General features: G+C 33.0%; 1 protein-coding gene across 2 annotated transcripts in view; it reads left to right on the top strand.

Moving 5' to 3' along the window:
• The window catches only part of LOC134685146 (MAM and LDL-receptor class A domain-containing protein 2-like), a 90557-nt gene that overhangs the window by 61676 nt on the left and 1534 nt on the right, over positions 1-27347 (top strand). Inside the window, exons 1-7 of one of the 2 annotated variants that reach the window (XM_063544618.1) lie at positions 4876-5005; positions 10479-10649; positions 17187-17351; positions 22051-22209; positions 22481-22621; positions 23656-23801; positions 24952-25033. In XM_063544618.1, coding sequence (XP_063400688.1) covers positions 4948-5005; positions 10479-10649; positions 17187-17351; positions 22051-22209; positions 22481-22621; positions 23656-23801; positions 24952-25033 — 922 coding nt within the window. In that variant the 5' untranslated portion in view covers positions 4876-4947. Of the gene's footprint in view, positions 1-4875; positions 5006-10478; positions 10650-17186; positions 17352-22050; positions 22210-22480; positions 22622-23655; positions 23802-24951; positions 25034-27347 lie in introns of those variants that run through there. The other variant, XM_063544619.1, reaches the window with a different exon arrangement.

The following is a 27347-nucleotide window of genomic DNA, read 5'->3' as shown; positions in this document are numbered from 1 at the left end:
GGGATAATATTATTAGGATGCGAGGCTATTTTTTGTGTACAATGTCAGAGGAATTTTTTGCTGATGGTACCAGTCAATCATTTAGTTGTTATATAAAAATAAATAAAATTGGCGCAATAAGGGGATTATTTTACTGGCGCAAATGATACCTATAGTTTTGAAAATTAGGTGGCGCAAAAGAAGTATTGGCGCAATTAAGTTGTGGCGCAAATGAATTACTTTTTGGCGCAAAAAGATATCGCCATTAAAGGGCCATTAAAATTAAGGGCATGGACCTATTAATGACATGGACATGTTTTCCTAGGAAAATTAGTCTGGAGACAAAATTTATTAAAAACATTGATGCACACTTCTTTTGGTCTGTCTTTAACAATATTAAAACACATTCATTTTCATCTTTTAAAATTAAGGGCATGGACATTTTAACATAGGACTATTATTCACATGGAAATGATTTTCTGGGAAAATTAGTCTGGGGACATAAATTTCATCAAAATCATTACTATGCAACTCTTAAGCTGGGGTCACACATTCACGATTTTTACTACCGTCCTTGACAGGACCATTCCCGATTAAAAAAAAATTAAAAGTCTGATCAAGATCCTGTGAATCGTGGATGAAAATTCAGAATTAAATTAAAATTTGCAAAAAAAATAATTTGATCACGACAACAATCAGATAGTGTTCAGGAAGCGTCGATATTCAACCGTTTCTAAGCGAATTAGTCCCGATAATCCCGTTCTGAATCAGCATCTAATCCGATTTGTATTTTTCGCCAGGTAAATTTCGACCGAGTCTGTCACGACTGCGTTCCGACTCTACCGAATGTAATCCGACAAAGGTAGCAATACACAGTTAGGAAAAAAACTTAAAATTGACACTCATAATTTTTAAACACCCTCTTTCCCCTCCTGTCTAACAAAGAAGGCTTTATATGTGTGTTATGCATGTATATACTTGTAGAAAGAGAATCTTCCATAGATTTGATTTCTTATGGTCATAAGGGTGAAATATAATCCCTTTTGGGTGTAACCATGGCAACAATCTGCATTTCTTAGATACAAAATATAGCAAAAAAGGGGGGTGAACATGTCACAAAAGTCTCCAAAATTTAGTCTAAAGGAAAATTTCAATGAATTACAGTGGTACCTTTCCTGAATCCATAGGTTTATATCTATCAAGTGGTCCAAAAAAAATCATATGTCTTCCTGCTCGTTTTTCCATAAAATTGAGTTGAAAAGATCGAGCGCAAAATCTTTGTTGATAAACACCAAACTCCCCGGCAGTTCCAGTTCCGATCCGCATACGGGCCCGAATACTACTCTACACTAATGATGGAGTAAAGGAAAACTGTCGGCATATTCGGGATGATGAGGTACTGTCGGAACGTAATCCTGTCATGATCCGCTATATCGCATTGCAAACGGCTTTGTCTGGTCTCAGTCGTATTGTATTCTGTAATTGTCGGGACTCGGGTAGCAATAAACAGTTAGGAAAAAATACTAAAATTTGCCCTTATGAATTTTACCATTCCCTTTTCATTGCTTTCTTGCAATATCAAGCTTACTGTTTGTGTCATATATGGGCATAGGTATGTAATCAGAATCTTCCATAGATTTTATTTCCAGTATATAAAATGGTAAAATATAATTTCTTTTTGGTGTATCCATGGCAACAATCTGCATTTATTTGTTATGAAATATTGCAAAAAGGGGGGGAAAGATGTCACATATTTCCCCAAAATTTGTCTAAAAGTAGAATTTCAATCGCTTGAAGTAATACCTTTTCTGAAACTGTGTACATATATCATTCAGCAAATCCAATGAAAATCATATGTCTTTCGTCTCATTCTTTTGTAAAATTGCGTCAAAAACTTCGTGTAGAAAAATAACTCGAATAATTCAAGCCCTTTCCGTGTCCGATTTTCTCCCACACGAGGCGGCGATCAGGATAATGAGTCTGCGCAACTGTCTTGTAATGGTCTTACCAACCACGTGTGTTCAATTAACACAAATCCGATAATAATTAATTAACATCAATTAACATCAGTTTACATCATTTAACATCAATTAATTTCCGGAACTCCTCCTTCTTTAGCTGCCAACTTAAATCAAAATTCCCATATTGCATAGCGGTGTGAATTTTCCGGTTGACGGTCTTTATCGAGGAAGACGTTCAGGCGTTAATGTAGCCTTCGTAGATCAGCGGAATATAACGACTGAGTTATTCCGGTTAGTAGAAAAAGGGAAAACGGTAGTATTACATTTTCCCAGCATTAGGTTGGCCTTTTGTGTACCCAAGACAGGTGAAGGAAGTCAACTTATGAGCGCTGTGATTGGATGTAAGGGTACAATATATTTTTTATTTATCTATGAATAACTGCAGTTTGTATATTTACAATATAAATTTTAAAACCTATTGAAATATTTTCTAGAGAATTATTTGAAAAGGCTTCCAAAATTTCATAAATTTGGTGCAAAATGACGGTGGGCATGGATAACATAAACCAGCTCCGTTGGAAATTGGTCATGATACTATTTGGCTTCAATTTTTAGAATACAGTAATAAAGTACAAACACCACACATAACTGTTTTATTCAAGTTTTTATTATAAAAACTGGTAAATTTAGAAAATGTTAGTATTGTCGCCTATGGCAGAATAAATACTACCGTTTTCCCTATAGAGTGTTTGTAAACAGTACATTAATTTCTGGACCGATGACCGGTCTAGCTATGAAAATACGGACTGTCAAACAGAAAACAGCCCATAAAACATGTAAAAAAATAATCTTGATGCTCTTATAAACCATCTTTGAAGGCTAAATTAGCACTCATCTGTCTAAAAATGAATTTTATTACACAATAACTTTCCTATTTGAAAAATTCACAGGGGCCATAATGCGAAACTAAACTCCTAACTGTGTATTGCTACCTCGGACGTGGGTATCATTGACGAATGTCGTCTTAATAACGGGACTGTTTCGGAACGGTTTCGGCAAAAAACGGTTCGCAATCGACAAGATCTGGATGCAATCTGGACTCAATCGGCAGAAAAACAGCTATGAAAAATTACTCCAGATCATTCCCGTTCCACAGGACACCGTCCAGAATACACAAGACATTGTTCGGAATTCGATACAGCAGAATCTGTCACGACATAGCCACGATAGTAATCCGACTAGACAAAATCGGCTGAGTTGCCCCGAATGTTTCGGGACGCACCTAACTGTCGGGGTGCTTTGCCGAACTATTCGGAACCTTCCCGACCCGTTACGAACTAAACCGACTGCGTTCAGACAATGATAGGACATTCCAGATAATTGAGGATACTAATCCGACTTTTTACTTTTCGTGTCGTAATGTGGTCTGATCTCAAACGGGAGCAATAATCGGCAATGTGTGAACCCCGCATTAAACATTATTAAAACATAACATTTAAAATCCATGGTTTAAATGTAATTGAATTTATTATAGGATTTTATAGGACATGATTACCTAGGAAAATATGTCTGGGACATATATTACTAACATCGGACTAAATATACTGGTAAATTCTATAACCATGGACTTTTTATACTAGAAATATTTGTCCGCCCAGACAAATTTTACCAGGACGAATTTATCACTTACAAATGCTGGCAGTCATAGAAATATAATCCAAAGCTGTTTCGGAGACTTGGTTTATATTTTTATAAGAAATTGAAAACGTAATAATAGATATGTTTGTGGATTTTGCACTCATTTTTGACGAATTGCACAATTGGTACAGTAACATTGTTACTTTTAATGTTATAATAATGTAAATAAACTCATCATAGATACCAGGACTAAATTTAGTATATACGCCAGACGCGCGTTTCGTCTACAAAAGACTCATCAGTGACGCTCGAATCCAAAAAAGTTAAAAAGTATATTCTTCTAGGTTTATATGTAACCATCTACACAATCATGATACTGGTAAAAAAACACTATTTTATTTATTATTTGGCAAAGTTTTATTGTAGATGGTACTGGTGCATTATATATATATACATATTTATTGATATGTAAAAACAATACTAGGTAAATTGTTTACAAAAATCTGAAATAGATTTGAACTGAAATTGTCTCCTTGTCGAACACCAATTATACTACATGTAAATAACGAGAAGATAAATGCTTGCAACGGACACTTCTCTCCACCAGTGACCGCTAAAGAACGAACATGTTAACACCTTTATAGGGTCAATGATGTAATATTGAGCAAAACTAATACCGTATAAAGCTATTGCCAACTGAATGTACTAGAATGAAAACACGAGAAACAATTTGAACGAAAAAAACAACCGTAGAGCTTTAAACTATAAAATAATAAACGAGAAACAGCATCCATTACATTTTAGGTTCCTGCATTTAGACAGACATACTAGTATGACAATATTTAATATATTTGAGATATCTCGACCCTCTCCTACCATTCGAAGTAATACAACAAACGAACAAAAAGCATAACCAATAGTATAACAACGACTAATGAAAAAGACAAAAGATATCAGTTTTAAAGATGTCAGTTTTAGATATATTTGTTAATTTATTTGAACATACGTTGCATGTCTGATACTCTATATTAAACACTCGACTTGGATACAATTGTATTGTTAATGAACGGAAAGAATGCATGTTTATGATATATAAACGTTATTTCTAAAAGATTCATTCATTTTGAATAAAAGATTATTATTAACTTTCTTTACTATTTAAGCATGTTGTGGTGTGGAAAGAGGAAACTACTGCTTATAACGGATTGTATACAGATAGTATATACATATATCATATAACCAATTAGTACTATAATTCAATATATACTAACATCCTGCCTTCAAGTACTTGTGACTTTTGACTGTGGCGGTTTAAGAGGACTTTTGTGGTCATTATTTGAATGGAAACTTGCAAAATTTATTTAAGAATATGAGGAATATAGTTTTGAAATTTATGTTATCATTTTTAATGTTGGAACCGTTGCAAGGTAAGACATCTCTGAGTGCATCTTTGTATATTCGGTAATCGTTTGGTATACCTGTATACTAAATAGATGTGGTATGATTTCCATTGAGACAACTCATCACAAGAGACCAAATGACACAGAAATCAGCAACTATATGTCACCGTACGACCTCCAACAATGATAACAGCCCATACCACATTGTCAGCTTTAAAAGACCTGGAAAAGTCAAATGAAACACAATTTAAACGAGAAAAGTAACGGCATTGATGTATTAAAAAAATGAACGAAAAACATATATGTAACACAGCAATAAATGACAACCACTAAATTACAGGCTTCTGACAAGGGATCGGCACATACATACAGGATACATGCAGGATTCCAACCCTCTCCTAACCTAAGACAGTACTGATAAAGAACGGACTGTAACAATCAGTTTAAAGAGTTTAAACTCATCAGATGGAAACAAATAGAAATATATCTAACAAAACACAGAGTGGACGTGGCCGGGTTCTTGTATATCTCAACAACAAAAGACACTAAGTACAGATTTGACAGTACTCGCAGTTACAGCTAGTTCAAAGTCAAAAGCAACCATTAAACATCTTGCATCTCAGACTAAATGTATTTGTTCTATAGATATAGGAAGATGTGGTGTGAGTGCCAAAGAAAATGCATTGCAAGGAATTATATATGAAAAAGGGGGAAGATCATATAGCCTGAAAATACCAAACGCTCGAATATATATCAAACAATTATTAACAAATGGAAATCAATGTTAATTCATTGCTTGGCATAGGACATTTTAAAAGAAAATGGTAGGTTAAACCTATCAAAACACAAAGCCAACCACTATTTTTTATATATACTATACCGGTTCAGAAGTCATGTTCATATTTTCATAGCTGAATTGTGATTAATATATAAAAAAAAAAGAAAAAAGATTATTTATTGTATATTTGGAATATTTTATGTATTTCAAATTTCTAATCAAAATAAAATCATACGGTTCAAATTGTAAGTTAGAAACGCCCATGAGATAATGTAATGGAAAAATATTGGGTTGAATAAAGTGTTCATTTAGTTTTCAATAATTAATCATTTTTAAGAGTGTGCGCATGTATCAGATACTGTACATTCCGTTTAAAGTATTGAAAATAGAGCTTTTGACGTTCATTGGCACTGTTCAAACCGGTACACATTTTTGTTTGGGGGCCAGCTGGAGCTAGGCTTCGGCTGCGGGATTCTACCGCTGTACAATGAAGAGCCATTGGTGGTCTTTAATTTAATTGGCAGTTATCTACTCTTTGTTGGGTACGTTCATCGATTTCTCTTTGACACATTCCCCATTTTCATTCTCAATTTTATCATAGGTATCTTTTCTGCATCAGCAGAGTTTACGTTTCTCGACGTTTACAAGACGTATATTCTGATGTGCACTTGTCTGTTTTAATATCTTGAATGCATTGTTACTGCTTATGTTGTAACATGAAAACTCCGGAAACTGAGAATAAGACTATAGATATACTGATTACTAGTTGAGCCATACCGTACCTTTCTCCTCATACTTGACATTCTGATTCCATAAGTACATGCATTTTCATGCTAAAATGAAATTACAATTAACTGTATAAATGAATAAAAGAATTTATTCCATATTGGTATTATTTCAGTAGGTTTCTCTATATGAGTTGGATTTTGAATTAAAAAAAACTATTCACCTGAGAAACATCTTCCCTAGCCAAGGGTTACGATCCACTCCCGCTCTCTTTTCACAGTGAAGAGAGAGCGGAAGTGGATCGTAACCATTGGCTAGCGAAGATGTCTGAGAAAGTGTTATTCACCGCGCTAATAGACGTCACGCGCTTTTAAATGCAACGTTATGGTAAAATATTTCATGTGAATTGGTTTTGGTATATGTTTGTCATTTAATACATTTTCCTCTCTCATATGGAATATGGAATAAAACAATTACTGTCCTTTGTTTCGGTAAATATGGGGTTTAATTGACTTTTGAAAAACAAATATACTCTTCGGACATCGGCCTCAGTGAATATCATTTTTTTCAAAAGTCAATAAAACCGCATATTTACCTCATCAAAAGACAGTAATTGTATAAAATTGAACTAGTGCAATAAATCTTCAAAATTCATGACGTCATCAACGACAAAAACTAATTTTTACTTTCAAATATTATATTGCTATACAATGAAAGGGTTATTGCATGAATATCAGGGAGTATTGTCCCTCGTAGAACATATATTGTACTAGCAAGCTCTTTCAATATAAAATTCAATCCAGGACAATACTCCCCATTATCCTGATTTAGAGTAATTTCTCGCAATTTGATTGGCTGATATTATCCTAATAAATTTCAGTACAATTTTTTATTACGTCAATAGGAATTATCTCCCTTAGTTATTACGTCAATTGGGATTATCTCCCTTCTACCATTGACCTAATAAATTTTTTTTTAAATGAGTTGCTTCATAGTCCTAATGTTTTATTTTTTCACAGTTTTAGATTAAATATCTAAAATATATTTGGTTGATGTCATTATATTGAATTTAAATATAATAATATGTAATATAACAAAATCAGGATAAATTCGTTACACAGTGTTCAATTGTCCTAATACAGAATGTATCGGGTCAATAAAATTCATATCGGGTTTGGCTTCGCCTCACCCAATATGAATTTAATTGACCCGATAAATTCTCGTATTAGGACAATTACACACTGTGTAACTAATAATATTCATGCAATAGCCCTATAATATAAATATATAATAACAACAACAAAAACAAACACAAAATACTTCAAATGGACATCAATACATGCAAACAATGAGCAATATTCGGCCGACATGTACAGGATATTCCGCTGTATTCACTTGAAAACTTGACCTGTCACCATGGTGTGTGGTTAAAAAAAACCAGTTTTAATCATGATCAGCTCAGCTAATTACTATCAGTAAAATTTTATTGAAGTGAAGATTTAAGTGTTCTATGTTGTTTCTTGTGTACTATTATTGGTCTGTTTGTCTTTTTTCATGTTTAGGCATGGCGTTGTCAGTTTATTTTGGATTAATGAATTTGACTGTTCCTCTGGTATCCTTCGTCCCTCTTTTTTTTTGAAATATATCTGCCAAAGTTTTTATCTATCTATCTGTTTAAAAAAAAATGTTCCCCCTGAATTTTTTGAATTCACAGTATAACAGCATTTAAATGTTTTTTGAGTTTGTAACAAAATTATAACCAATTTGTAAATTACCATTCATCTATGAACGCCTAAAGATATATTATAATAGCAATTTGACAGATTTTGGCAACACTTTAGTATTGATCCATGTCAATTTAGTCATATTTTTCTCTCTTTCAATTAAAAGTGAAGTATCAAGGACAACTTTAAAATAAAATAGAATTTAATGCGACTGGAAAGATATTTAGCTATAAAACAAGGTTTAATTCACCCATATTTTTTTTACATAAATGCCCATACCAGTTGTTAGTTACAACATATGTATTCGTCATCATTACAAATATATCATCATACAAAAGACGTATCAACAGTAGGATTTGTAAACAAGCTGACAGTTGTTATCCTTTCGTTTGACGTGTTTGGGTTTTTTATTGTGCTATTTGCTTAGGAACTTCGGTATTTTTGTTTTTTGTTTACTTTAAACATAAATAGATATAGATATTTTTATGCTTACAAAAGTCAAACAACATATCAAGATATAAAGACAACACATTTAAGTTATTGAGAATTATATTTTATGTATTTTAAGCATGCGTCGGCGTGTTTGATGTCAGCACTTGAGTCACTTAAATTATCTCCAATGTTAACAAGTTAAAGAAGCTACATATTATATTACATTGTAAGCCTCTTACCTATGTATTATATTACATTGTAAGCCTCTTTACTATATATTATATTAGTGGTACTTAAAATGTACAATAATTTTACAATTTGATTTCTTGAATGCCTAATTCATTTTTACGTGCTATTGCATACAATTAAAGGTAAAAACGGTATTTTTAAAGCAAAAACTAGCTGTATGTAACTGGGTTTTTTTGTAAGGGGTGTATAAATAACCTGCCACGTCCGGTCTGTGATATTTTTGTAAGTGGTGTATAAATAACCTGCCACGTCCGGTCTGTGATATTTTTGTAAGGGGTGTATAAATAACCTGCCACGTCCGGTCTGTGATATTTTTGTAAGGGGTGTATAAATAACCTGCCACGTCCGGTCTGTGATATTTTTGTAAGGGGTGTATAAATAACCTGCCACGTCCGGTCTGTGATATTTTTGTAAGGGGTGTATAAATAACCTGCCACGTCCGGTCTGTGATATTTTTGTAAGGGGTGTATAAATAACCTGCCACGTCCGGTCTGTGATATTTTTGTAAGGGGTGTATAAATAACCTGCCACGTCCGGTCTGTGATATTTTTGTAAGGGGTGTATAAATAACCTGCCACGTCCGGTCTGTGATATTTTTGTAAGGGGTGTATAAATAACCTGCCACGTCCGGTCTGTGATATTGTGACTTTTCTTTTGCTTTTTATTGATTTGATGAGATAAGCCTATTCAACTGATTTGTTTAATGTATTTTTTATATTGTGCTGTAACACCAGGGTAGGGCTCGGAAGGGGTGAGCACTCACAAACATGTTTAACCCCGTCACATTCTATATGTGCCAGTAGTTCAGTGGTTGTCTTTGGTTCAGGTATACCATATTTTTTTTTGTAAATATTTATTTTTTATAAATTAGGTCGAATTTTCTCATTTGAATCATTTTATATTATTTTATCGCGGGGCCTTTTTTATTGCCGACTACTAGTATTCGGTATAGGGTTTTTTTCATTGTTCGGGACCGTACGGTTTTTCCGTATTGTATTTTCACATTAACTTCATTGGAACTTTGTTGGATAGTTGTCTCGTTGGTAATCATACCACATCTTCTTATTTTTATATCAGACAGCGACTCATTCTGCAAGGGGGGAGGGGACATCGACACAATTAGGTTGTGCTCCTTAATCGACAAGGACATGAAAATAGCCATATTCGGTATGATTTTGCATAATACGCAAAACATCTTTAAAGAATAATGAACGAAACAAAAAGGTCTTTCTGTCAAGCCAAATACTGGGAATCTCGAATAAAATAAGGACAAGTAGGGCCTTATTTGTGAAAGCTATATATATATACTCCTTCCATAGTAGTATGAGTGACGTTTTGTGTTTTAATTCATATATATATACATTGATTCTTATGTAATTTATAGCTCATTAAATGCGAATAAATTAAACTTAAGCTGGTATTTCATGTTTTTTCTTTTGTCATTACTTATGACAGCATATTTGTTTTCTGGGCTATTTCAATGTTAGTTTGCTGTCACAAAATGTAGCAGTATGTTTTTTTTGTCCTAATAGATCGAAAGTTTTTATACTTGACCAATCTCCGTTTACTGATACTCATGTTTTTGTTTTAGTTTTTGGCCAAAAATGTACAACCTTGGAAAACCCAGCACATGGTCGAGTAAGACTGCGAGCAAGAGGCAGAATTGCAAAGTTCAGATGCTATCGTAAATACAAGTTATTTGGAGCAAAAATTATCATCTGTTCAAACGACAAGTGGAGTCTCCCGCCACCTATATGTATACGTGAGTATGGTAGATATATGTTCCACACTTTCTAAGATCTTCACGACCCTCCTTAATAGCTGTGAGGATGCAATGAAAGTCTGATGAATCTGCTTGTGCAGAATAATTGTCTAACACCAGTTAGCTTCTAGTGTCGGTTACTATTAATAAGCATAAGTGTATGAATGACCAATATTCATCAACAAGGCAATCCATACGAAATACAAAATAATTTGAAAACATCCTACAAAATTTGCGAACGTTTTGTATTTCAAAAGGAATATTCAAAATAACAATTTATAAAAAAACTTCTAATACTAGTTCAATGTAAAAATCATAAATAATTTAGTTGTGCAAGAGACGAAATTTACAGCATATCATATATTGATTTACGTGCATTAAGTAACTACATACATGAACACAATATACTTTCCTGGAAATCAGTCCTTCCTTTTTTTTAAAGATGGATTCCATCTTTAAAAAAAAGGAAGGACTGATTTCAACTTCAATAATTGGAACTCTTGGTTTAATAGAATCCTCGTGAGCTTACTTACACGTAGCTCCTGTACTGACTTAGGTCAGACACATATATACAGAATGTGACAGGGTGAAAATGTTAGAAGGATCCCAACCCTCCCCTAACGCGGGACAGTGGACGTACCCGGGTACATTCGAATATAAAATTTGCTGTTACAAAATGATAGAAATTATTATAAATTAAGGAATGTATCTCCCTCGTGCAAAGCTCTGATTTCTTTCACGGATTTGGCTATACTTTTTGGACCTTTTGGATTATAATAGCTCTTCATCTTTTATATAAGCTTTGGATTTCAAATGTTTTGGCCACGAGCATCACTGAAGAGACATGTATTGTCGAAATGCGCATCTGGTGCAAGAAAATTAGTACCGTTAATTTTATTTACTACCACTGGGTCGATGCCTCTGCTGGTGGACTATTAGTCCCCGAGGGTATCACCAGCCCAGTAGCCAGTACTTCGGTACTGGCATGAAAATACGGATTTTTTGTGTTATTAAAATTTGCTGTTACAAAATGATAGAAATTATTATAAATTAAGGAATGTATCTCCCTCGTGCAAAGCTCTGATTTCTTCCACGGATTTGGCTATACTTTTTGGACCTTTTGGATTATAATAGCTCTTCATCTTTTATATAAGCTTTGGATTTCAAATGTTTTGGCCACGAGCATCACTGAAGAGACATGTATTGTCGAAATGCGCATCTGGTGCAAGAAAATTAGTACCGTTAATTTTATTTAAGTGTTCCAAGTGACCATAGCAAAATATGGCACTTTTAGGCATTTAATATCAGTGAATAAACACCTACTTCATGTAATTGCAGTAATTCCGCATATATTTATGGACCCATTTCCCATGTTATAACAGGAGATCTTAACATCGTTCAAGACCGAGAGTTAAAATCATTCCTCAGTAAAGGACCTAAATATCGTCCCCCGTCAATTATTAATTGGAATGAGTGTCGTAATATCATCCACGACTCACTCCATACTTACTGTATGAAATGGATAAAACGGGAAAAAGCTGACAAAAAATCTTTGGACTCTTTTTTTAATTCAGTAATGAAGATAGTTGATATACGTATTCAACATTTTAAAGAAGATTTTACTATTAACAATAACAACAATAAACCTATTTCTCGTATCAAACATAAACTAAAAGAAGTAGCCAAGGAATTTGTTTTTGTCCCGGCCGATAAAGCTGCTAATAATATTATTATTGTTTGACGTAAATTTTACATTGAGGTTCTGAAAAAGGAAATCACCAATTCACCAACATTCCAACTGACTCCATTTTCAGAAAACGAAATCTGTAACAAACATAAACTTTTAGCCACCGCTTTACAAGCAGAGCCAAATACAATGGAAGTCCCAACTATGTATTGGCTTCCAAAGCTACACAAAACCCCTTACAAATATAGATTTATTTCGTCTTCAAGCCATTGTTCAACTACTAAATTGTCTATTCTTCTTACCAGCACACTTGGTACAATTAAAAACCTTATAATAAATTGTTCAAATAAGGCCTTCGAAAATAGTGGAATAAATTACTTTTGGAGTGTCAAGAACTCGTTGGAAGTACTTGATAAATTGCATGCTCATATTGGTGATTTTGAATCTGTTCAAAGTTTTGATTTTTCTACCCTGTATACCACATTGCCTCACATTCTCATTAAGAAAAAATTCACACACCTAATTAAATGGGCATTCAAAAAATCAGAATGTGAATATATATGTTCAAACTCTTTTAGGTCATTTTTTAGTAGCAATAAACAAAAAAACTATGTTAATTGGACATGCTTTGATACTATATATGCCCTTGAATTTTTACTAGATAACATTTTTGTTCGCTTTGGGGATTCCGTATATCGTCAGATTATCGGAATTCCAATGGGAACTAACTGTGCACCACTTATTGCGGACCTCTTTGTGTATTGTTATGAGTTACAATTTATGACAGAAATAAGCAAAGACCCATTAAAACAACATTTGATAAACAAATTTAATAATACTTTTAGATATTTGGATGATATTTTGGCTCTCAATAATAACGACTTCAGTATGTATATTAATTAAATTTATCCTGCTGAACTTACTTTAAATAAAGCTAATACTAATAATGACCACTGCCCTTTCCTCGATCTTGATATCTATATCACTAACGGAAAGCTGAATACTAAAATTTATGATAAAAGGGATGATTTTTCAATTCCTATCGTTAATTATCCGTTTTTAGATGGTGACGTTCCCTTGTCACCATCTTACGGTGTTTATATATCTCAACTTGTACGATTCGCTCGTGTTTGTAACAATGTTTTAGATTTTAACGAGAGAAATTTATGTATTACTGAAAAATTATTACACCAGGGTTTTCGATATCACAAACTAGTCAAAACTTTTACTAAATTTTATCATCGGTATAAAGACATCGTTCGTAAATATAGCTCAACATGCAGACTTTTTATACGTTCAGGTATTTCACATCCACTTTTTTATGGAAATATTCTTTATAAAGCACAAAGGTGTCAGTATTCACCTCAGAAACTTACAAAACCTTTAAATAGACTGATTAAGAAGGGATATAATTACGATACTGTTGTCAAGTCATTAAAGATTGCATATTTTGGCGTTAATATTGAGTCACTGAAAAGGTCTTTGCGTCGGAACTAAAGACATTTATTCTAAAAACAGTTGTTGGCATGACACGGGTTATGTTCTTCTCATATATGTTATGATGGTATGACATTAAACCCCTAACGGGAAGGATTGTGCCTGAGGTTCATATGATGAAATCATAATCTTTCAGTCAGTTTAATTGAAGTCTGGAGCTGGCATGTCAGTTAACTGCTAGTAGTCTGTTGTTATTTATGTATTATTGTCATTTTGTTTATTTTCTTTGGTTACATCTTCTGACATCAGACTCGGACTTCTCTTGAACTGAATTTTAATGTGCGTATTGTTATGCGTTTATTTTTCTACATTGGTTAGAGGTATAGGGGGAGGGTTGAGATCTCACAAACATGTTTAACCCCGCCGCATTTTTGCGCCTGTCCCAAGTCAGGAGCCTCTGGCCTTTGTTAGTCTTGTATTATTTTTATATTAGTTTCTTGTGTACAATTTGGAAATTAGTATGGCGTTCATTATCACTGAACTAGTATATATTTGTTTAGGGGCCAGCTGAAGGACGCCTCCGGGTGCGGGAATTTCTCGCTACATTGAAGATCTGTTGGTGACCTTCTGCTGTTGTTTTTTTATTTTGGTCGGGTTGTTGTCTCTTTGACACATTCCCCATTTCCATTCTCAATTTTATTTGACGTATTTGTAAATCTTACTTTGCAGAACGATTTTTTCATTTACACTTCTCTCTTTCTTTAATACTATTAAAAGATAATACGTAACCCAAACCTGTAAATTTTCATGAAAATTAACTATTTAAGAACATAACCCAACTGTAAGTTGTTTTGTTGGTCCGAAGGTTACTTGACAGCTAGATCTAAACCTGTTTAACACTTTCACCAATGTTAGTTTTGCTCTTACTACTTTGGTTTATGAAATGAAAGCAAAAAACTTGATTTGATCCCTATGTTTAATTTTAAAAACTGTCGCCATGTTTTAAATTGATTAAATCCCCGAATACTATCTATAAACTAGATGTTCTAAAGAATATTCAACTAAAATTTTAGAGTATTTGGCAAAGTAGTTTCCGAGATGAAGTTTATTAAAAAGTAATTTGAATTTCACATAAAATGCTAAAAAATGGCAATAACTCCTAAGGGATTGACTCTTTTGATCATATTGACCTAACTGTAGATCTTACTCAGCTGAACGTTTTATGCTAATTCTCTGTATCTACTAGCAATTGGACAAGTAACAAAAAACAGTGAAATTAAAACAAAATCTACTATAATTTCCAACTGTAACCCAGCAATTGGTTGTCGAACGTGCCTGAACATTTCATTACATATAGATCACGACCCATTTATCACTTTAACTTCATTTCCATTTGCTCAAACTGCTGTAGGCCAAACATTACCTTTGTCCCTTCTGTCCTATGCTTCACCCATGGCGGACATGATGGTTGCTGGATCAAATGTTTAGATGCAATTAAAAAAAACTAACAAACCTTAGGAAGCTTCAATTAAAGTTCGAGAGTATTTGGTCCAGTAGTTTCAGAGGAGAAGAACTTTGAAAAAAGTTAAAGACTTCCACGAAAAATTAAAAACAAATTAAACGTTTCAAGGGAAAAAACTTTTGAAGGACTCATTTGTAGATCAAATCCAACACTCGTATCCTGTTACTTTTGTTCTAGCAGCTACAGTGTTTTTGTATTCCTGCATTTGACCCTTATGTTCTATTTTTAGCCATAGTGACCATGTTTTTTTAATGAATCAACACTTTGGATACAATTTATAAACCAGTTACTGAAAGTTTAGTTTCAGAGGAGAAGATTTTAAAATTTAACAAAATTGATGAACATATTGTGTAAACTTTCTTTAAAGGGCAATAAGTCTTTAAATGTTTACTTGACAATTTTGGTCAATTTTGCTATATTGTAGATCTTGCTTTGCTGAACATTTTTTCTGTTGACAGCTGTTTAGCTTCATCTTCAATAGTTTTCAAGATAATAACCAAAAATGTTTAATTTCATATAATCCCCAATTTAGTGGCATCGACCCAACAAGGTTTTTTGGCTTGCCTGAAAATTTCAAGGGTGGTAGATCTTGACTAATTGAACATTTTTATCCGTGTTAGATTTGCTCCAAATGTTTTATCTTTGAGAAATAAGGCAACAACTGCATTTGACCCCTATGTTCTATTTTAGCCATGTCGGCATTGTTTGTTGATGGATCAAACTTCGTAAAAGTTTGAAGGTATTTGGCCAAGTAGTTTCTGAAGAGAATATTCTTGAACTAGTTTAAGACGACGATAGACGACACTCGCGATCGACGTTGTACGCCAAGTGATGGCATAAACTCCCATGGTGAGATAACAATTACTTTATAGAGGCGAAAGATATGAAATGGATATTTAAACTCATAAGTCAAAAATAAACTGACAACGACATGGATATAAAAGAAAAAAGACAGCCAACAAACAAAGAACAAAACACAAAACATAACAAAGAATACTAAAGAAAACTTAAAAGTGAGCAACACACACCACACCAACACTAGAGGTTATTTACGGTGATTCGGAAAGATAAACAGATCCAGCTCCACATGTGGCAATCGTTATTACAAAACCGGTGATAACTCTGATTTGGTAGGTCACATTTGGGGAATAGGGGTCAGGATTGTATTAACGAGAATAAGTGCATATTCATTATCATCTGGGATTAGTATGTTCCATAACTTCAATCAACTCTTGATTTCGTCTGTAAAGTAGGAAGGAATAATTTCAACTCTTGGTTAAGTAGAATTCTTGTGCGCAGCAAATTTTTATCAAGAAAATCCTGATAGGAAATACAAGCCATAGAATTACGGTTCAACTTGGCGATATATACTACGTATACAGGCACTGCTGGAATGTTGCTCTAAAAATATTGAAAGTTCACACTTGATCAGCTGAACTCTTCTCTTTTGTTGTAAAGTTTTGTTTTCAATCGACCCTGACCTTCATTTTCTAGATGCATTTCAAGGTTGTGTCATTTATCTCAAGTGCGATTGGATAGATGAATATTACATTTATTATTAGTAACGTATATCCTGTTACCTGAAATTATTTACAAAGTTTTATTAACTTACTCTAACTAAAAAAACTTAATAAACAGATTCAACCAACTGCTTGACAAATTTAATTACTACAGATTATACACCCTCAATATCGAGCACAAACGAATACCGTCAAAGACAAGACAATAACCAATCAGATCTAGATTGGCTAGAAACATACATGCAATAGCGAAAACATTGTTTTAGAATAGTTACAGAACGTGCTTTGTTTTAATGAATATGATAATCTGTGAATTCAACCGAAATATCATCAATTTAACATATATATTACCACAAAACTATTTTTTTCAGGAAAAGGTTGTGATGATATTCAATCTTCAGAAAATCTAACAGTCACTCAAGATCAAGGTGGTGCTGTGTTAGAATTCAAATGTGCTCCACCACTCAAATTATCAGGCGAGAAATTGATCACGTGTGACGGTAACACTTGGAGTGCCCCAGTCCCTTCATGTGAATGTAAGTATGTTTAGTGTAAACCATAGTTCAATCTTTCCTGCAAAAGTGTTCATTCAAAACAAAACTAAGCTAAACCATGTTTTTCATCAAAAGGGGTTAAGTTTATCTTGGGACAGAAGAAACGGAAGGTGTACTTGCATAAAAAAATCACAAAAATACTGAACTCCGACGGAAAGTACCTAACCAAATGGCAAAAACACAAGCTGAAACACATCAAATCAATGGATAACAACTGTCATATTACTGACCTGGTACAGGCATTTTCTTATGTAAAAAATGGTGGATTAAAACTGGTTTTAAAGCTAGCTAAACCTCTCACTCTCACTCAAAACTATCCTTCACTTGCTATAGAAATAAACAAAATGAAGGACATCGTTTTTATTGCTCTTCCTTTTTTTGACAGTAGATGAAAAGAATAAAATGATAGATTATATTGCCTTTAATCTAAAAGTCTGCACAAACTGTGCGCTTACAGTCATTTCCATTCCATGACTTTAAAATATTTTTGAACTGACTAAAATTAGCAATTTTTCTAAAATCATCAGGTCATTTCCATTCCATAAAACAGCAGCTGTGTATTTAAAAGAGTTCTTACCATAGGTTGCTGTTCGGACCCTAGGTATATCTACAATATTAGAATATCTAAAATTATATCTACAGTCTTTCAATACAACTAAATCATGTAAGCATGGTGGTGACAATTTATATAAAATTTTAAAACACAAAATAGCCAAGTTACGCATACGTCTTATTTTCAGTGATGGAACCTTTGCTCGTAAAAGTAGTTCATCATATGAACTAACATAGTCTTCATATATAAATCGTAAAGCCCTCTCCTGAATTTTTTCCAATTTGGTGGTGTTATTTTTGTTGCATAAATTCGATGCCAAAGGACAAAAATTAAAATTAGATAAAATAAATGTGTGGAAAATGGTCAATTTATTCAATTTAGTAAGGTAGCAGCCAATCCGCTTTAAAACATTTAGTTGTTAGGATGCTTTACGACAAATATTTTTTAATGTGGTGATTGAAATTAAGTTGATAGTCAATATCAATGCCCAAAAGTTTGACAATCTCATCACAGGATATTTTTGCTGACTGTATATTAAAAACTTGATTTTTTGCAAAAGTTTTATTTCCCACTGCAATGGCTTGGAATTTGTCAGGATTTGCCTGCATACAATTAAATCTGAACCAGTCAATTAAAATAGCACTTTCTCTTTCGAGTGTACATAATAAATTATCAAAATCATTGTCAGCATAAGACAGAGTATTGTCATCGGCATAATTATAAAAGGTACCATGTTCAATAAAATAAAATATGTCGTTTATAAAAATATTACAAAATAGGGGCCCCAGGATTGAGCCTTGGGGTATCCCTTTCTGGATGTCAGCCCAACTGCTGAGTACTCCTTGAAGTTTGATTTGTTGCCTACGATCTAGAAGATAATTTTGAAGTAATTTAACTGATTTAGAAGAAAGACCGTAGGCAGATAATTTACTTAAAAGAATAACATGAGGTAAACAGTCAAAAGCTTCTAATTTGGCATAGTATAAAACTTATAAAACTAAGCTCTGATAACCTTTTATTCGTAAAAAGAAATAACAAATAAACAAATTCAAAACAAATAAAACAAGGGAACATGCACATATACAATAAGACAAATGAATTGAGTCATGCAACCAAATAAATTTTGGATTTGAAAAAAGCTTATATAAGAATTTTTATTAAAGTTTTAGATAGAACTGTTTGGCAATGCTAATTAGCAGCCCGTTAAGCAAACGCAGCTCTGGGTCACCCGAAATAAATGTCAGTAAAAATTTGTTTTATATAAGTCTCTTAAAATCATTTAAACCCGCTGGCACTCATATCACATCTTCCTGTATCTTCATAAACAAAACTTTGCGTCAAACGAGATTATATATCTTCCAATTGATACGATATTTCCCGCGCTTGTATTTCCTATCATGAGTTCCTTGATAGAAGGCTGCTGCTTTCTATAAAACTATTAAACAAGAGTTCTAAATGGTGAAGTTGAACTCTTTCCTTCGTAAATTTTACGGACGCTATCACGAGTTGGTTGACCGTTATGTGATATCCGTTTCACAGATTATATCGGATATGTTTCTTACGTCATAACTACAACCCCCTTCCTTTTTAATGAATGTGACCTACATAATTAGATTATTTACCGGGTAGTAATTACATGAGCAACACGACATCTGTTTACCCTTCCAGATCACCTGAGATCCCCAGTTTTTGGTGGGGTTCGTGTTGCTCAGTCTGTAGTGTTCTATGTTGTTTCTTATGTATTATTACTTGTCTGTTTGTCTTTTTCATTTTGATCCATAGCTTTGTCAGTTTATTTTCGATTTATGAGTTTGACTATTCCTCTGGTATCTTTCGTCCCTCTTTTATTAATAGCAATGCAATTCATGTACAGATTTTAAGCTAAACATATGAGGTAGTGAGAATTTGAATAAGTAGCATGATGAATACATTTAATCAAACGAGTTACAGATCTCACAGTTTAATATCAAACACTTAGAATTATAACGCATTTTCAACAGCGACATTTCGACAAAGTCTTTAGTTTTCTGTGTTGTGTCTTCTGTACTATTGTTTGTCTGTTTGTCTTTTTATTTGAAGCCAAAGCGTTGTCAGTTTATTTTCAAAATTTCAAACTATTTGACAAGGAAGGTGGAATGACAAAAACTATATCATAAAAAATTCTGCATACATCAAAAAGATAGATTTTAAAACAAAAAAATGTTTACTATGTTATGAACCAGTTGAAAAGTTATGTCCGAAAAAGGCCATTCTTCTTCATCTGAAGTCAATTTTGCAATGATATGGCTAAGTAATTACCTTTGACAAATTTGCAATTGCGATGTCACGGTCAGTTTGTTTTCGACTTAATTATGAGTTTTCTGTGTTGTGTCTTCTGTACTATTGTTTGTCTGTTTGTCTTTTTTTTTTTAGCCAAAGCGTTGTCAGTTTATTTTCAAAATTTCAAACTATTTGACAGGGAAGGTGGAATGACAAAAACTATTATATCATAATTCTGCATACATCAAAAAGATAGATTTTAAAACAAAAAATTGTTTACTATGTTATGAACCAGTTGAAAAGTTATGTCCGAAAAAGGCCATTCTTCTTCATCTGAAGTCAATTTTGCAATGATATGGCTAAGTAATTACCTTTGACAAATTTGCAATTGCGATGTCACGGTCAGTTTGTTTTCGACTTAATTATGAGTTTTCTGTGTTGTGTCTTCTGTACTATTGTGTTTCCGTTTGTCTTTTTATATTTAGCCATAGCGTTGTCAGTTTATTTACAATATATGAGTTTGACTGTCCCTCTGGTATCTTTCGTCCCTATTTTCGAACCATTCCAAGACAAAATCAATTTGTTTTTAATTGAAAACATATTTTGTCTTTTATACTGTTCAAATGTGTAGGTCAATCATATTTAAAAGATTTTTACCATTATGATGTTTTTGTGAAGGAACTTACGTTTGAATATCAATCCATTTCTAATAACCTAACTCAGGCAATAACACACGGTTTCAACAAAATTGGAAAACATTTGACAAAGTGGAATGACAAAAACTATATCATGAAAAATTCTGCATACATTAAAAAGAAAGATTTTAAAACAAAAAAATGGTTTACTACAATGTATGTTGAAGTATTGTCTTTTATGCATACTTGATAAATGTATGACGCAATGCTGATTAGTATGTTTTCTTGATCTGTTTGTTGCTATTCAACGACGTATGCTTTAACATTTTGCATGATACGATGGATATACAGATTCATATGTTATTTTTTTAAGTTAACTTATATATATACTGACCGACTTTAGAAACGCAACACTAGATTATTTTATGTTATTTTTGAATGCATTTATCTCCGTCAAAAGCAATGACTGACTGTTGCAAACGGCAAAATGATTATCAGAAAGGTCAACATATTCTGTCTGACATATTTTAGGTTTTGTTTTACACCTTCTGATGTTGCATTTATTCAACCCATTAAGTGGGTTCTGGCAATTATGCAGTTGGAACTTCAAGTTGGCTTTAAAGTTTTCTTTCAGTCGAATCTTTGGCAGTTCAGTTGATGGGAAAACATTATGACATCAATCTGTACGCAATGTCATTCGGCAATTTGATAAGCAGTTGACTTTGCGGCCGTAAACTTGTCTCAAAATGACGCTGCGTAATCACATTCTATTGACGTTGCATTGCCACCACACCACGATCTGGTCATTGATGGTCAGCAACACATCTGGTCTATTTGTATCGTTGTCAGAAGGACAGTAAGACGAGTTTTCGAAGTCATTCAGTATGGTTGCAGCACGTTTATCTTTTCCTGTTTGCAATTTTCTTATGGGCTGATTCAGTTTTTTATTCCTCAGTCTTGGCAATATGGTGATGCAACATTTTAAAACTGATTTAAGTGTGGCCAAGGATTGAAAGAACTGTTTCACAAAACAATCTTTCATGGGTCCTTAATTTCGATTTAAGAAATTCGTGCGACTTTAAAAAATCGGTATGTTCAATAACCACAGGTAAACAGATGATTTTTGGTAAAGATAAAGAAGTATGGTAAGCATGAAAAGTAGTTGTAAAAGAATCAAACAAGATTTGGTAAAAAAAAATTCAACAAAATTAGTGTAACTATATTTTGTTTGCAGATGTAGAACCAGGAAATTATTGTGATTTTGAAGATGAAAATATATGTGGCTGGCAACATGATAAACTAGCAAACTTTGAATGGAAATGGAATTCTGGTACCACACCTACTCGACGTACAGGTCCGAAATATGACCATACCTTGGGTAAAGGTGGCAACGGTAGGAAAATTAACATAAACCTATGGGAGTTGGGGTTTTTTTTGTCGGAAAAAAGTCGAAACAGAATAAGAAACATTTGAAGGGGGGAAATAATAATTTTTATAATTTTACAATGATTGGATCTAATGTGTCACAGATTTATTTCTTTGTGCACTAGTAGTAGATTTAAGACAGAAAATATACATATTTTAACATATAAAGTAATATGTTATTTAAATTAATCATTGCTTTGTATGACAGACATGTGAATCGAATTTCTTGTTTATTACAGGGCATTACATGTTTATGGAATCATCATCTCCTATAAAAATAAACGACAAATCAAGACTACTATCTCCATACTATCCTGCTACAACAGGTGGTCTGTGTTTTGAGATCTGGTATCATATGTGGGGAGTAGCTGGATACAACCGTAAGCATTGGTCGACAAATTATAATTACCATTTAATTTATGAAAGACGAGCAGTTTCCAATTGATCACATCTTTCATAGCTTTTTATACTTCATGGGACTTATTGATACCACATTTTATCATTGTTAAATATATCTGTTTATTTACAGTAGTGACAGTTATTATACTTCATTTTAAAACATTTGTGTCACTGATGAACACGTATAGGTTCCTGTTGTCATAAACACAATCACATCCTCTTGTATTCGGTCACTGAATGTATAGTGACATAACTAAAAAAAGAGTAAGACAAACAGACAAACAGTACACACAACACAACATAGAAAGACTAAGCAACACGAACCCCACCGGGAATGATTTCAGGTGTTCAGGTGCTCCTGTTCCACATTTAGCAAAGTTTGTAGAAAATAGTTCATGGATTTATTAAAAACTGTCCCTTTCTCATAGTGCTATTTCCAATCTTTAGCATGAAAAGGGTTTATAATTTTAAATTAAGAAAAAAAAAGATTAAAGATGAAAATAAACTGAATTGTTTATGCAAATGTAGTCTAATCTGCGAGAAACAATATTCCTGGAACAACATTGAACTGGGCACTTAATCTATATGGACTTTATAAATATCTTGATTCATTATATATACAGCGTTGTCTGTTGTTAAACAACACATGATAATCTCTATTTAATGTTTAATGGTTCAGTCCTTTTGTGTTATCAAACGTCTGTTGTACATTTCATTGTTTTTTTGGAACTTTTCCGGTATTAAATAAAAAATTAAAACAATCAACAATATGCACAATAAATTTTAATGAAAACAATGATTATTATTAGTATTTTAATCACATTATGTAGATAAATATACTTTTATATGAAATAAAATAAATTAAAGTGAGGGAAATTTATTTATACGAATGACCCAACATATAACCTTCTGTGCAAAAGTTTGAAATGTTCATCAGGAAATTTCCTTTAATAAACATATGATATTACTTATACTCGTAAAAGAAAGCAAGAAAATCATATTTTTTTCTAAACAGAAGTTGGAAGATTGAAAATATACATTGGAGAAATGGGACAAACGGATACCTTATCACAAAAAGCAGAGTTCGACGTTTCTGGGAATCAAGGTGACGAATGGATAAAAGCACAATTTCCAATCGGAGAACAAAAAGAATCTTTCAGGGTAATTATGCTAGTGAAAATCAAACAACATAAGTCTTTCAGAATCACAAAAATTTACAGTTTTATTTCAGAGGCAATATAAATTGAAAATATACTTATCTTTATATATTCCCTCATTACTATTAGGTGATAAGGAAATTTCAACTGAAATAAAATTCTAAAGTTTTGCTATAATAACTATGGAATATCTTATTGTGTTCCTGAGGTTATTTCTAGAAATTTCTCAAGTATATGGGCACATGGATTTTTGAAATATATGTTGAAATTAAGTACATTTTCTGATGCATAATTTTGTACAGAAGACTTCATATGTAGTCCACTGTTTCTTATTATTCAAGATTACTAAATAGGTAAAAAAAAATGTATTACGCCCTTTTGATAAACAATTAGAATTTTCTTTAGGATTAATATAGAGAAACACCCATAGATCTCCATTTCTAGTTTAGTTGATATTGAAGAAAATAAAACGTCTCCTGGTCCTCAAGATAGTATTGTGATGTACAAATTTATGAGTCACACAGATTTCAGCATAATCTTTGGTTCCTTAATAAATTTGTTTTATTTATTTTGTTTAGAAAACAACAAGAATAACAACAAAAAAACGAACTCCAACAAGGGAAATCCAAAACTGAAAGTTCGCAATACTAATAGTTGAAACAAACTTTGACCACCATATATAACTCTCAATACATTTATTCACATACTCTGAGGAACATACCTTTCACTGTATATTGTGCTTTGATATATTGATACCAGGTTAGTACAAAGCTTCATGTTCCAATGGACATCACACACTAACGATTTGAAATATTCTAACAGAATCGTTTTTCTTGATTAACCGTCATCTGAAACACCCAAAATCGAATATTTGAAAGACTAGGGTGTTAACAACCAAACCAGCTGAATAGCTATGTCTGAAAAGGACAATTCCTCTTCATATCTTAAGTCAAATTTTCAAAGATACAGTTAAGTAAGTACCTTTGACTAATTTGCGATGGCATGGTCAGTTTGTTTACGACTTATGAGTTTGATTGTTCATTTGCTATCTTTAGCCTATCGTTTTCTTATATGTTAATAACTTTCCTGTTCATGTAAAGGTAATTTTCATCAGAAACTACAGAATTTTTGTATTTTTTTCTTTGTATTTTCAGTTCATAATTGAAGGAATGAAGTTGAAAAGTTACTTGAGTGATATTTCTGTAGATGATCCTAAACTGTACAACTGCTCAGATGGTAAGGATTTATATTCCATCGATCATCTTACTGTTGTTCATTGCACAAGAGATAACAATTTATAACATATACTGAAAATATATGAATCAGTTTAAAACACACAAATTTCAGGGTATCCATCTCTATTTCTACATAAGGAAATGTCTATACAATGAACCATGTCAGTAATATGCCAGTTGTTATCCATTGGTTTGAGGTTTGAGGTTTTGATTTCGCCATTTGATAAGGGACTTTCCGATTTTAATTATTCCTCGGAGTGAATTATTTTTTATTATTTTACTTTTTCATGATGATGAAGCAAAACGATGAAATGCCAGCCGTTTTTAACCGGATTTTTGTGACAAAAATGTCGGTTATTGATTTGAGGATGTACGGCGGGCGGCCGGTCGGGCGGTCGACCGGTCGGGCGGTGGGTCGGGCGGGCGGCAATCAAATTTTGTCCGTGCATTTACTCATGAACCGTTCAACCAAATCTTTAAAAATTTTGATATGTTGTTACTGACAACTAAATAAAGGTCAAGTTCAATAATGGCGATTTTGACTTTTACCGTTCAGGAGTTATGGTTCTTGAAAGATTGAAAAATGGAGTTTCCAGTCGTGTCCGTGCATTTACGCATGAAGTGTTCTACCAAAGCTTCCCAAATTTTAATATGTTGTTACTGATGACAAAATAGAGGTCAAGTTCAATAATGACAATTTTAACTTTTACCGTTCAGGACTTATGGTTCTTGAAAGATTGAAAAATGGAGTTTCCAGTCGTGTCCGTGCATTTACACATGAACTGTTCTACCAAAGCTGCCCAAATTTTAATATGTTGTTACTGATGACAAAATGGAGGTCAAGTTCAATTATGACGATTTTGACTTTTACCGTTCAGGAGTTATGGTTCTTGAAAGATTGAAAAATGGTGTTTCCAGTCGTGTCCGTGCATTTTCTCATGACCCATTCAACCAAATCTTTTGAAATATTTATATGTTGTCACTGATGACAAAATAGAGGTCAAGTTCAATAATGACAATTTTGACTTTTACCGTTTAGGAGTTATGGTTCTTGAAAGATCGTAAAATGGCGTTTTCATTCACGTTATTGCATTTACTCATGAACCATTCAATCTAAGCTTTTCAAATTTTAATATGTTGATCCTGATGACAAAATGAAGGTCAAACTTGATATTGACAATTTTCACTTTCACCATTCATCAGTAATGGTTCTTGTGATATTGCCAGGACACAAATAAATGTTAATAAATCCGGTTTGCTGTCGTTGTGACAGCCTCTTGTTTACATTTGCAGCACGAAAGCTGTTGAATTTGTTTACATCACGCTTTTAAAACCCTTCTTCGTACAATTTTCGCTGAACAGTACGCTCATATACTGGTCCTTCCATATATCTATTAAAAACGATTGTTATAACATGCAATCTCCGTTTTCTATCTAACTTGCCAGTGGTGCAGAGTTTGTGCGTATCCCGCGGTGTAAGCAAATTATGCCTTACCGTTTTTTCATTGTTTTTTTCAACTCCCTCGTCCTTTAGAGCGATGTATAACCCTATACTGCTCTATTTGCCGTGCAATGTCATGTCTTTATACCAGCGTTATACAATGCTGCAATGGCATTTTTCTCTGACATTGACAACTCTTTACGTTTTAAGGTCATTCTCAAAACTATACAAAATGATAACAAATCAGATGATTCTTATCTTTCATTTAAGATTTCTTTAACAAAAAAGAGAGACAACTCCAACTTAATTTCCGAGAAAACCCTTTTGAAAATATTACTTCCAACCCGTAATTGTCATGACGTTGTTAAATTATTTTCACTTTTGGCACGGTGTTGAAATAAAAAATGGTTCCTTTCGCGTCTAAGTACTTACTGTAATACTAAGCATTGTACTGTTATAACTTTTTAATAATTTTTATTGTACATTGATTCTTTTTGAAACCATTATCATATGTGTATATGCTTACCGTCAACAGTAAATACAATACTGTATACGATACATAAATTAAAGGTCACAAACAACAATGAACAACATCAAAAACAAAATGATGGCGGAGGCGTCAGAAGGATCGATAATTTCTGTTTCACTAGTCGCATCATTCCATTCAAAAAAGTAAAACAAGTACCGAGCTACAAGAAAAATTCAAAACGGAATGTCTCTTATCAAATGGCAAAATCAAAAGCACAAACACATCTCACGAATGGAAAAACAACTGTCATTATTTGATTTGGTACATGCATTTCTTATGTAGAAAATGGCGGTTCAGGAATGATCTCTTCTTTAAGAAATTACTTGAATTTCATCACTAATGCAT

This window comes from Mytilus trossulus, chromosome 9 (genome assembly GCF_036588685.1).
Source record: "Mytilus trossulus isolate FHL-02 chromosome 9, PNRI_Mtr1.1.1.hap1, whole genome shotgun sequence".
NCBI classification, from domain to species: domain Eukaryota; kingdom Metazoa; phylum Mollusca; class Bivalvia; order Mytilida; family Mytilidae; genus Mytilus; species Mytilus trossulus.
This window is presented reverse-complemented; position numbering and strand designations above follow the sequence as displayed.